General features: G+C 46.8%; 1 protein-coding gene across 2 annotated transcripts; it reads left to right on the forward strand.

Annotated features, from left to right (window-relative positions):
* Positions 1–8,772, forward strand: LOC310803818 (RNA-binding protein 38-like). Of its 2 annotated transcripts, none has more exons than XM_083668740.1 (4): positions 1–455; positions 2,892–3,030; positions 3,274–3,328; positions 7,717–8,772. In XM_083668740.1, the coding sequence occupies exons 1-4, from the start codon at positions 243–245 to the stop codon at positions 8,036–8,038; spliced, it is 729 nt and encodes a 242-aa protein (XP_083524866.1). In that variant the 5' UTR covers positions 1–242; the 3' UTR covers positions 8,039–8,772. The 2 variants fall into 2 exon arrangements, with proteins under 2 accessions (XP_083524866.1, XP_083524867.1); XM_083668741.1 differs by having other exon boundaries at positions 2,892–3,015.
* Positions 8,773–12,876: the final 4,104 nt, after the last annotated feature.

Below are 12,876 nucleotides of genomic sequence, written 5' to 3' on the forward strand. Positions count from 1 at the left end.
TTGAAGTCAGGGGTGTCAATTCGAAGTATAGTAACACATGTAGACTTTTGCTCTGGGTCACAAGAAGAAGCTCAAGGACCGAAGTACTGAAGTGAACGTGAAATTAAGAAGCAAGCGAGAACTGTTTATTTCAAACGTGGTCTCTCTCTGCGTATATTAATGCGAGTCAATTATTAATAGTTGGTTAACCAACTACCTTAGTTTACAGTTTTTAGTCGTCCGTTGTCCTTACAGGCTACCCAATGCTCTTGCATCAGTTCATGAACGGAGCTCTGGAAGTGATGCATCCAACAGCAATTCAAAAAGACACTACTTATACAAAGATTTTCGTGGGTGGTTTGCCCTACCACACACACGATGCCTCTTTGAGAAAGTATTTCGAGGCCTTCGGGGACATTGATGAGGCTGTGGTGATAACGGACAGACAGACCGGGAAATCTAGAGGATATGGCTTTGTAAGTATCACATCGGTTGACACCTGTCCATCATGTAATGAAAGGTAGCAGTGGCAGCACGCGCGTGGTGTGCCCTAGTGCGCACCTGTGGTGGCCAATCTGAATATATGAATTGTGTTCAAACTAGCCTACCATGTGATATGCATTTAGACCAAAATGTTCGATTGCTTGTTGGATTTTTAGCCTATGCGTGGCTTTTACATATTTTACATTTACCATCGTTTCAGTGCGGTATTTGTGCGCATGCAAACCACGTTTCCTTCCGTCACCAAGTTATTGTTCCATGTCAGTGGTTTTCGTATGCTGGTACGCCGAGTTCCTGGCCTATGAATAAGAGGGGTTGTATATCCGAGAAGGGCAAACTGCAGATTCCAAAGTTGCACAGGTCTATTAGACACATGTAAAAAGTAATCCTTTCCTTAATGTGCGGCTTAAACGCACAAATGCAGACTCTCATTTTTTGCCTTGCAGACTGTTAATGCAGATTTAATGAAGATAAGGGAGGGGGGGGGGCACGAGTTGAGTTTGTGCATAAGAAGATTATATCTCAACATATGTGCTCCTAACCCCCCAAACGAACACACTCCACCAGGCTTCCCACTCACTAGCGGTGGCCCGTGAACGACCTTATCGGTTATGAGCGCGACAGGGGCATACACCGAAGTGCAGAGCTGCTGTTCTCGCTTGCTTTATATGGTGATTTTCAAACGGTGGGGAGGTCGACCCTCTGTAACCTCCTCCCATTCTGAAGGACCGAAGCACTCGGCCCTAACAAGTAGTGTTTATAGAATCATAACTGCGGTGGAAGTGGTAGTCGTTTTTTCCCTAAGATGGACTGCTCACTCCACATTAAGGGACATACCGGTATTCAGAACACCCCTCTTCAGCTTTTAGACCTGTAAGTCAAAGTGCATTACCCATTTGCCTTTTCACCTATGTTTCTTCATTATGTGGTCTAAGCTTTCCAATCCACCTCAGGACACACCATCTCCAGCATTTTTGCCATTGCAACATATCTTACAAGCACATTTATATGGTGTTATGAGGTAAATGGCTACCCTTTAGCTCATGGGTGATATTTGAAAAGAGTGTTTATCCCTATGGTTCTCGTAACCTTTTCATAACTCCTCATATTGACTGTTGTACTGTATCCAGCCCACGATCTTGATTGTCTGCCAGATGTATTAATGACCCTCTAGTGACCACTTTGGAGTCTGGAAACCTTGCCATTGAGAGCTGGAAGATTAACAAATTCATTGATCGGTCCATATGAGGCAGGCAAAAAGAAACCCATCTCATTGATACAAAGAACAGGGACAGCAGAAGACATCCAAATATTTACGAGAAACTTGGAAAGGCACAACAGCATTAATACAGTCCAAAAATGGAATGGAAAAGTGTGTGTGTGTTACAGAAAGTGAGTCTGTGCGTGTACTTCTCAGTGTAAAACTGTTAAGACAATGGCACTACATGTTTACACATCAGCGATGCAGAAGACCAAAAAGAGCTCCTGCAGTCTCAAACGGCAAGAGTGGGTCTGGTGTTTCTGGTCTGACTGGCTTAGGGATATGTGGGTGCTTTAGGCAGGGAGAGATGATCCTCTCCACCTTGCATGCAGCTGAGGGCAAAAAACACCCAGCGGGTCTTCCCTAGTAACTGACGGGGCCAACTTGATAATCCTGTTGCTCAGAGCCAGAAGGCGAGGGGGGGGGGGGGGGGGCTCTCAAGCCAGGCTTACCTTTAAACACACTCCAGAGGTGGATTAGTAGACCCCCTTTAGCAGTTCCAGTATAAACACAATCTCCCTCTTCATGTGTGTTCACAACACAGGACCCAGTGTGGGCTCGGGAGCCCTCCTCCAGTCTGAAGAGTTACCGCTTCCTCAACAATAGTATACTTTAGATCACCTACACTATCAGCAGATGTTTCTTCTTCTCTGAAACGTCTGAGCAGACAGAAGAAGAAAAGCAGAAGGGGATGCCTAATGCCTCAAAGGGGGGAGGGAGGGGAACTGAAAATCTCCTTTAATAATTTCAATGTCTTAATTGGATAAGCCCTTTGTTATTAATTACAGATCTATATTCCAGTAGCCTTCTCTGACTGAGCTGCTGTCAAGTGTTGACTGAGGGTAGTTCCTAACTGATCATCATTGTGCTTTGTGTGCAGTTTCCTCTTCAGTTAAGAAATTTAAATGGTGGAGGCTCTACAGGGGGATTTATTGTGATGTCAGCCTTGCCTGTATGCTGTTTTTCATTCAAAGTGCTTTCGTTCTGCTCGGTGGTTCGGGGTGACCCAAACCTTGAGGTGCTTGTTCACGGGGTGCCATGGTGTGGTCATGCTGGTAGTGACTAAATCTCTTTTATTTTCTTTTACAAAAGCAGAGAATGGTCTCCTAGTATTGCCTGTTGTCAACCTATTTGTGTTATTCTTTGTCAGGTGACAATGATAGACAGAGGAGCAGCTGAGAGGGCCTGTAAAGACCCCAACCCCATCATCGATGGGCGGAAGGCCAACGTTAACCTGGCCTACCTGGGTGCCAAGCCGCGCAGTATGCAGACAGGTGAGCCGAACAGGGGTGAGCAAAGCCGCCGAATATATACATGTGTATATATAATCACACACACGTGGGGGGAGGTGTTCATACCCCTAGTGGCAAGTAAATTCTTCTATATGTTCTATAAGTAAAATCCATATTGCTATATCTGCATGCATGGTAATCATGTTTGAAACCATGCACACCATCTCCTCTGTGCATTGTTCTCTGTCCCTCCTCTGTAAATGCAAATGTGTGTGACGGGTGGTTTCCTCTGTCTTCCAGGCATTTCCATCGGAGTGCAGCCCATTCACCCAGCGCTCATCCAGAGGCAGTATGGGTAAGTGTGTGGGAGTGGATGTGCCCTCGTTGTGATCTGTTTACTAGTTCTCTGAATTATACACCAGTTCTACTTTTCTGCCAAACTGGGCTTCTTAACAAAAGTGCACATCGGTTAACTGTCTGCATAAAACGGTATTCCATTAATTTAAATTGTATTGTAATATTATACAGTTATACAGTACAGGCTTTTGTCAATTGTCTGCTTTTTGGTAAATGTTACCTTGATACATTCCATGGGCACATTAGTGACTTACTCAACCCCCCTCTTTAAAAAAGTATGTGCAGTAGTCTTTCACCTGGTTGAGTCGGCACTCTTAATGAGAGAATGTATGTTATAGAAACAGCCTGGAGGGACACTTGTCTGTCTACCATGTCCTGGACACCCGCTCCGGCAGGCAGTTAATGGCCATGTCACTGTCATGGGAATGACCCCTCCTGGTCCCCTACTGCTGAATGTCACCATGGTAGCAGGTGACATGGACCGAGGGGTGTGTGTGATTAAGATACCAGATAATCAGTGACCCTCGGTAGGGCAGAGAGGTTAATTCCAGCACAACTGTTTTAGTGTTTAGTCTTTTACTACTGTTAGTCCAGCCAGTGTCACAAATGGACTAGTTGAACTATTGAAAGGAAGCCTCTGGATTGGGGGGGGGGGGGGGGGGTCATGCCTATTGCCATAGTAACAGGGTGGAGCTGCCCCCAGTGGTTCTGGAGCGTGCTCTGTGGCATGTGGCTGACAGGTGCTGGCTCTTATTACAGCCTTTTACACACACACACACACACACACACACACACACACACACACACACAGATCCTGTCTGTTAAGCTCTGAGTTCTCTCTATAGGCAGTTGACAGACACAAGCTGCTTTAAGATGTAGAGCACCCAAGTGTCCATTCTCCCGCCTGGCCCCTTAGACAACATGTGGTGGAGAGGGGTTGAGTCCTCCTGTGAAGTGGGATTGTTGGGAGTCAGGGAGCATGTGCTGGAGATGGCAGGCCTGGGACCGTTCCTGTGTGTAGTGCGTAGTCAGCAGATCGAAGGGGTCAGGGAGGCCAGGGACTCTGTTTTGATAGGCGAAGGGGGAGGGAGTCTTTCTGTCCGTGTGTTTTTTAGTCTCATGTTCTCTCTATCTAGCTCTCATTCACTTTCTCCTGAATTCTCCTTTTTCTTTGTCATGTACAGTACCAGTCAAAAGTTTGGACACACCTTCTCATTCAATGTTTTTTCTTTATTTTTTTATTATTTTCTACATTGTAGATTAATATTGAAGACATCAAAACTATAAAGGAACACATATGAAATTATGTAGTAAACAAACAAGTGTTAAACAAACCAGAATATGTTTTATATTTTAGATTCTTCAAAGTAGCCACCTTTTGCTTTGATGGCAGCTTTGCACACTCTTGGCAAGGTGTGTCCAAACTTTAGATTGGTACTGTATACTCTCTGTTAACCCTGAACTTCACTTGTATAGAAGACAGGGAAGCAGTTTCTTAGGTGTCTCCTGTTGAAACACCAACCCCCCTGGGTGTAGGGGAGCGATTAGATGGAGACACTGGAAACTGACACCTCTGTGAGACTGGGGGGAGTTACAGGAGGGAATTGGGGGGGGGTACGGTTGGGGTGAGGTGTGAGTAGGAAGGTGAGGGTGTCTAATGGAGTAGATTAGTGTCCCAGTGTCTATGAAGCAAGACTTTCACCACCTCTACTGGTGTTAAGAAAAAGCTGTTCTCCCTTTCTTGAAATATTCACGATCACCTTTCTGTTTTATTTTTCACATCTAGGCAGAGTTGGGGAGAGCATATGGCCATGTAATAGCATGCAGAGGTGCATTGCTTTTGTTCATTTGTCCTCATCATCAAGCCAGAAGGTTATTGATGTGTGGAAAGAATTCGGACACAAATTGGCATCGTTTTAAATACATGCACTACCAAGATTTTCCTCCCTCTGTCACTGTACGATTATAGTGGATGTTGTCTTTCGCACATAATTGTTGGAAACAATGGTTGTCTGTCTGCTTTGGTGCGTCAGTAATTCTGACAGGCCAATCTCTCCTGTCATCCCCAGAGTTGCACGTGTCACACACAGCCGCTGGCCGTCAGCACAAAACCAGCTGACCTCTGATCTCTGGTCACCCCCCCCCCCCACACACACACACACACAACACATCTCTGCCTGTGCCCCACTGGCTCTGTGATGTCTGAGAAGCTCCCTGCTGTCTTTTCCCTACCCATTTCCTCTCTTCTATTCTGCCTCTCACTCTTTCACTCCCTGTCTAAGCCTCAGTATTTTTGTCATAGAAAAGCGAATAGGAGCATTCTATACATATTTTTTAACCATCTCGCATTGAATCACTGGGCATGAATTAGTCGTACTTTCTAATGGTCTTCAGGAAGATCATCCCTAGTTGGGTACACTCCTCCAACCAGAGGTCAGAACAAACAGCCTGTGGCCACACACACACAGACACAGACACACACACACGTTCAAGGTCAGAGCGAGTGTGAGTGAGTGCCTCCAAGTGTGAGTGTGTGTGTGTGTGTGTGCCTCCAAGGCCTAATGTATGGTCATCTTTGAGGGCCTGTGTGGGTGTGTGAGTTAATGCCTCTGTGTGTAGCTTTAGTTCAGTGCACACCCTGTAGTGTTTTCTCCCCATGGCTAGACACCATTGTGAGATGATGGAGAGAGATCCATTCATGTATATATTATCTGCTACAATACTATCTGAGTATCTTTTGTTAACCCACCACCATCCTGTCCAACCCAACCCCCCTCATGGTTGCTCTGTACTCCCAGCTGACCAGTGTTGCCGGAGGGGGAGTGAAGACACCCGCGGTGCAGGATTCGTTGAGGCCTAGTTTGGAGGCTCCCGGAGGAGGGCTACAGCTGTGATTGCTCCCTTGCCCTCTCAAAGGTGCCAGTGATGGCTTGAGAGTGCAGTGTGTTGTGATGGATTGGAGTGCCTTTATCTTTCTGTCTTTGTGTGTGCGATATATGAAAAGGTTATGCTGATTTATAGATTGCCTCTTCCCTATTATGGCATGGTTTGGGGTTTGCAGTGGTGACTTTGGTTCCTGTTTGAAGTGCAGTGTTCTGAGTGTGGGGTTGAGAGGTTGGGTATATATATGTGTGTGTCTGTGTGTTGTAGTGGGGCAGGGAGTGATTGGATGTTGTGCGTATGTCCTGTCATCCCCCCCACCCCTGCACGCTCTCCTTTTTGCCAAGTTTGTGATGGCTGCCTCTCAATAGTCTTAAATTGCTTCATTCCCTCATCTCTCATGATCACTGATCTGACAGGGGAACAACAAGGGAATTTCACCTGTCAGTGGTTATGAAGTGAAAGAGCCGAGGTAAGGAAGCAGTTTCTTAATGTTGAGACGCAGCCTAAAAGTGTTTAGTTAAGGTGTGTTGTGTGACTCCACCGTCTTGTCTTCCCGTGCTTTCACCCCGACCACACTATTGACTCCTTTGTGAGAGGGTGAAAACTTTGTCCCCTTTCTGTCCTCTGAGCTTTCTTGGTTGATGTGTGCACCTCTCTCTCTGTGTGTTTTCCTCCAGCTGCAATCAAGTGTGGGGGGGGGGGAAGGGTCTCAAAACAACCACCCACTCTTCCCACTTTGCTGGGGGAGGGCGGGGGGGGGGGCAGCCTCTGTCTGGCATAGACCCCCAGAAGAGCAGACCCAGGAGAGGCCCTCGTAGGCCTGGTTAAAAATAGCCCCCCCATCCCCTCTGTCTCCATGGATGGTGTGCTAGACTGAGACTGGAGGAGCATTAGCAGTCCCCAGACTCCACAGCTCTAATCACCCGTCTGAAAACCCAACGGCCCAACAGCCTGATAAGCTCCCACTTCTACTGCCCCTCCTCCCCCCTTCTGATATCCAATGTCATTTACACAAAACAAGAACCAACTTTGTTACTGCTCTCGCACTTTCCGTGTGTGTGTGTGTGTGTGTGTGTGTGTGTGTGTGTGCGCGCGCTCGCAAGTAAGTCTGTGTTTGAGTGTGCTCAGAGAGTGAAGAGCAGCAGCTGTTAAAACACTCGCTGGTGTCTGGGCTTGAAAACCTGCCAGTAACGGCTGTCTCTACCCCCCCCCCCCCCTCCCCCTCAGGGGGCCCTACCTAACAGGTTTTGTAGGTTTGTAACTGACAGAGGTTGAGTCACCTCCTCCTAACCTCAGCACCTCGCCTTTGTCACATTAGTATTGGGTGGCATGGTGTCTGGCTAGACTCCCTCTCCCACTACCAATGTGGACAGACCATTCTGGACGTCTAGAAAATGCAGCGTATACGTGTTGGGCCCTTTTTGGATTCTCAGGGTTTCTTTGGTCTGGTCCTATATTGCATTTCCAGTCTCTTAACTGTGTTCTCTCTCTCTGTGTGTCTAGGTTGGCCCAGCAGTACGTCTACCCTCAGGCCTTTGTCCAGCCCAGCCTGATGCTCCCCTCTCAAGTCTCTTCCTCCGTCAGCTCCTCCCCCTATCTGGACTACAGCGCCGCGTACGCCCAGTACGCCTCGGCAGCCTTCGAGCAGTACCCCTACGCCGCTTCCCCGGGGTTCCTGGGCTACGGCTACGCTCCCAGCCCCTCAGCCGGCCCCGCCACAGCCCCTGCCGCCATCCACCAGAGCCTCTCCACAGGAGCTGGCCCCACTCCGGCCTTCCTGCAGTACGCCCCACAGCAGCACGTCCAGCCAGACCGCATGCAGTGAGGCGGGGAGGCAGTGAGCCCTGGGGGAGACACCCTGGGCCCCCCTGCTAGAGTCAGGGCTTTCAGGGAAGGGCAGGAGCAAGGGACTATTGCACTATACCATCAGGATGAGCCCCCTCCTCATGGGTCTAGGGGTAGAGGTGGGAGGCTATAACGTAAACATGTGGTTGCTTCAGAGGGCTTGCAGAAGCAGACACTAAATTTTTTATGAATATTATTATCGTCTATTATCTTTATTGTATTAATGTTGCTATCAATGTTGTTAGTATCCATCGTTATCAATGTTATGATTAATGTTTTGTTTTTTTCAATCAATGAAAACCATGGTACGTACTCTGTATTTGGAGAGAGAGAGGGGGGGGGGGCTAACCTGGACATTGACCCAACCCCCTTCCTCTTTGCCAGGGCATAGGGTGGGCAAAGGCACTGCTGCTTTGGGACACTTGAGGTTGGGTATTGGTACAGAGGATGGTTGGGAGGCATGCAGGCATGGAGCTCACTGGTTCTATCCACACTAGAACAGATACTGCCCTCAAACACATCCCTAGTGTTACTGCTCCTACAAGGGGAACTATAAACTCTCTGATGTTTCACTGATGAAGACTTCAACATCCTCAAGGACAAAATGGAGAGTTACAGGGACTCTAGGATCCCCCTCAGAGAATGTGAAATCGGAAAACGCCAGGACTACCTTTTTTTTAATTAGAGGCCTTAATAAAACTCCTTTTAAATCTCCTTTGTTTTTACAAAAGCTCCTTTAACCCTCACTCAGTCTACTGGGAGAGTCCTCATTGGTTGTCACACAACCAGAGTCTCCCTTTTCCTACCAGACACTCCTAGTCTATTGACTCACTATTTCTTCTATTGCAGATGAAGGTAGATAATCATATGCAGTAAGTGGGAGGAGAGGGCAAAAAGTTTTGGGTATTGGAATGTGGAAGGTAGCTGACACTGAGCTCCAGTACCAACGTTGTTTTCCCAACTGTTAATCTAAGATGATTGTCAAATGTTGCTCTCTCAAAATGACATTCATGTACAGCATTTTTTTTTTAATGTTTCATTATCGAGTACATTTACAATATTTATGTTTAGGTATTTATAGGAAAATCTTAAGTTAATTGCTTTTTTTGTTACTATGACTCTTTAGTTGCGGCACTGAAATCCTATAACTTGCGTCAGCATACAGTATGTGCAGGTCCAGAGAGGTTTCATAGTCTCTCGCCAGGGCCACAACTTCTTTGAAGACTTTCCAGTCACCCTAAGAACCAATGGATTTGCCTGTATGCACAACTCTAGATGCTCTTTTGTAGCCCCTAGTTTCACTGGCTGCTGGCTGTAACAGAAATGCTCTATAGACTGTTTCAGTAAAATGTAATTTACAGTCCCCTCAAGGAAGCCATACCAAAAAAAAATCTTGAAAAATAAAGAATTTGTATTTAAAAAGGGATCGGACTTGTTTCTTGTTGAAATGGCTATCAGATGAAGCTACCAAATGTTGAAACTTGATACTTCCCCAACTTGAATGTGTTGCATGAAAAGCTAAAACTTCCTTATATAAACTTTCCCTTATAGCTTAACAAATGTGTTGCAGTAGTTTAATTAAATTTTCTTTCTACCTTTTTAGAAATGAAACTAATTGTTGGTTGGTAGCTCTCCAAGCTTTAACTGCTGTTGGGGTGACAGGGTTCACTTGCGTGCGTGGTTGTGTGAGAGACATGGTCGTTATCACAACTCTGTGTGTGTGCCGTCTGCTCTCTGGTGGGGGTCACAAGCAGGAGGCCCACGCTTTATCAGCCCACAACACTACCACCTGCCAGGGGCACTGGGTGTTCCCTGGCCCAGCGTGTGCGCACACACACACTCTCACACTGTTGCTGGGGAGATGTAAAAACTTCAGACAGAAGGGCGAAGGGTTTGTTGGTATGTGGTCCAAAACACTTTTGTCACCCATGGTTACAACCCTTGTTTTTAAACCTCATCATTATGACTTGTGTCAGCTGTCAAAATTGAAAGCTAGCTTGGTTCCTGTTAGCATCTACATTTGATGGTGCTTTCTTACATCAGCCATATGAAAAATACCCTGAGACCACTCGGGCTGGGGAACATGGAGAGGGCAATACTGCATTTCATGACAGAGGTGTTGTAACATCTGTAGAAGCAGTGTGTGTATATTTAAATAGCACTGAGGAGTGACAGATGGCTTTGCTATAGCCTGGTAGATAATTGGACAGTAATGGAAGTATGTGTGTTTAAATAAGCATTGTGCAGTGATGGAATGGATGATTCATTGTTGAATCACGTCATAGGTGTTTATGGCCCATGTGTGGTGAAAGACAAGACATCCTCTGGCCTATGCTGCTGTCACTATGTTTACGTTGGAGATAGGAGAGTAACAGTACTGTTAGTGTGTAGTTGTCTTTTTGGTGCTGGTAGATTTCTCTCTCTTCTCTCGCTTCTTTCATTGTTTGCTGTTCTCCATCTCACAATCCAATCCTCTGGCTCTCCTGTCTGTCTTTCTCTCCCCTGTCTTTCAACTCCCCTCTCCCTTTCTCCCCATCACGCTCTTTTCCTCTGCATGCTCCCTATCTTTATTCTCACTTTCTCGACTCACCCTCCTCTCTCCTTTTCACTGCCTCTTGTTTCTCCTCGCACTCTGTTGCCCTCTCCCCCTCCTCACTTTCTCCTTCTCCCTCTCTGACTGAATCATGAGGGGAGAGATACAGAGCAGAGTGTCAGCTTGACGGACAAGGTCATACAGGCCCCCATATTGATCTTTCATTTTGGACTGGAGAGAAGCATGTAGTGTGAACATTGATGTTGTGTCTTTGTTCCCCTCTTTACTCTGCCCTGCCTCCAATGAAATTATTGAAAGCTGATTGATTAACATGATTGTTCCTGGGCTAGCCTACTGATTGATTTGTGTTTCAACTGATCAATTGAATCAGTATTGACTTACTGATTGACAAGTAACATTTCAAAACATATATACCGTAGGCTTGTTATTGCATTCTGTTGGAACAATGCATTGTATTTCCTGGATTTATCCTCAATGACCCATCTAGTAAAACACCCCTCTGTAAACATGCTTCCCCTGTTCCTGCATCTCTGTCCATCTCCCCACTCCGCCGCACCATATCTCTGGCTCTGTGCGACAGTCTGAAGTGGACTCACCGGGGCCTGGGGAATATCGGCAGCTATTTCAGATAGGGTCCACTATATTTACCCACCCTCTCAGAGGTGACCGCCCAGACCCCACACACCCCCTGTCATGGACTCTCTCATGTCCCATCCCATAGAGATAACATAGACAGGTCTGGAGTGGGTTAGGGTGTCGGGACAGAAATGGGGGAGGGTGGGAGAGGGGTTCCTGTGTGGTAAGGTGTGGTTGTAAGGTTGCTATCCCTGTGGGTAGCCCTACTACCATCCATATGTTTGGAATAGGGTTCATATGGGAGGTAGGGTTAGGAGGGCGGGGTATGTACTGATGGAAATAGAGATATGGACAGAGGGCTAGAACGCTGAGCTGGGACCACATAGGAGGATACTGAAGGTTGGTTATGACCAGGCCTGGTGTCCCTATCAGCTGGTCTAATGGAACTCTGTGTCATTCTCACACTCTGGGCCTTAAATAGGCGTTGGTGGTGATAATGAAGACAGCCTCTCTGGAGAGCAGATAGATAACAGACTGTGACTGTGTGAGTGATACTGGCATTCATGTGCATTAAAGGCTGTTTAAGTAAATGACAATGGAGGTTGTTTAATTGGTGTGTGTGTGTGTGTGTGTGTGTGTGTGTGTGTGTGTGTGTGTGTGTGTGTGTGTGTGTGTGTGTGTGTGTGTGTGTGTGTGCATGCATGCTGTGCTCCTGATGACTTTACCAGGTCATGCGTGTTTTCCTCTGAAGCGATGATGCGCTTGGTCATATTTTGTCTCTTTGTGTCAACAACAGTCTGTTGCTTGCATGGGTTGTGCCCAGAGAGTGTGAATGTGAATAATTTGTGTAAGGGAATAAAGTACTATATATGTGAGTATATGCGTGTGTGTGTGTGTGTGTGTTTGCGCTCTCATCACCCTTTTCGCAGGGTAGCTGACTATTTTTATTTTGCTCTCTCTCTCTCTCTCTTCAGATCATCCATGTATTCAGGCCTGTAATTTCATCAGAGTTTGTCTCACTCAATTAGAGCCTGGGGAGACGGGAGCAGTGTGCTGTAATCATTGGCTCAGAGCCTCTAGGAGACAGTCTTTGGACAAGGCAAGGCCTCTTTTCTCATTCATGTCCTCCCCACTGTCCACTACTCTCACACACACTGTTCACACACACTCTCCCGCCTGCTTACACACAGAACATGGGCCTTGCTACATGTCGTAGAGGGAAGAGGGGTTTTCTCTGTGCAGTCTCAACAGCTGTGTATCATCCAAAGTGTAAGTGACTAATGTAGCATGGCTCACATGTACTGTACAGGAAGGAAGTCAGGAAAGGGGAAGGGTTGCATGAGGAGGGGTAAGAGAGCAGTGAGGGAAGGGTTATGGGTGAGGGGAAAGAGTCCACATTGATTCTGTTGATTTTGAACGACATGCTTTTAACAAACTAGATGATGTGTCTCTCGTGCTCCCTTCTAAACCCCACTATTCACCCCAAACATTACTACCACTCTACCACTGAGGACAGAAGATCAGCCATGCCCTATGGCCCCACACTGGCGATGTGAGAGGCCACTTGTGTTTGTACTCCACAGGGGGGTTTCCTTGATTCTATGCCAGATTTCCTTATCTCTGGTCAGCATGCATGCACCCAGGACTGTGCCCCTGTCTTAACCCTCAGCAGTGCCTCAGGGAGAGAC

Source organism: Argentina silus (genome assembly GCF_951799395.1).
Source record: "Argentina silus genome assembly, chromosome: 4".
NCBI lineage: Eukaryota > Metazoa > Chordata > Actinopteri > Argentiniformes > Argentinidae > Argentina > Argentina silus.

What these genes read in the sequence shown, in the direction of transcription:
- LOC310803818 (XM_083668740.1), top strand. Translation starts at nt 243, where the DNA reads ATGCTCTTGCATCAGTTCATGAACGGAGCTCTGGAAGTGATGCATCCA. An exon ending in AATCTAGAGGATATGGCTTT is followed by an intron (nt 456 to 2,891) that starts GTAAGTATCACA and finishes ATTCTTTGTCAG; the next exon opens with GTGACAATGATAGACAGAGG. An exon ending in GACAGGTGAGCCGAACAGGG is followed by an intron (nt 3,031 to 3,273) that starts GTGAGCAAAGCC and finishes TCTGTCTTCCAG; the next exon opens with GCATTTCCATCGGAGTGCAG.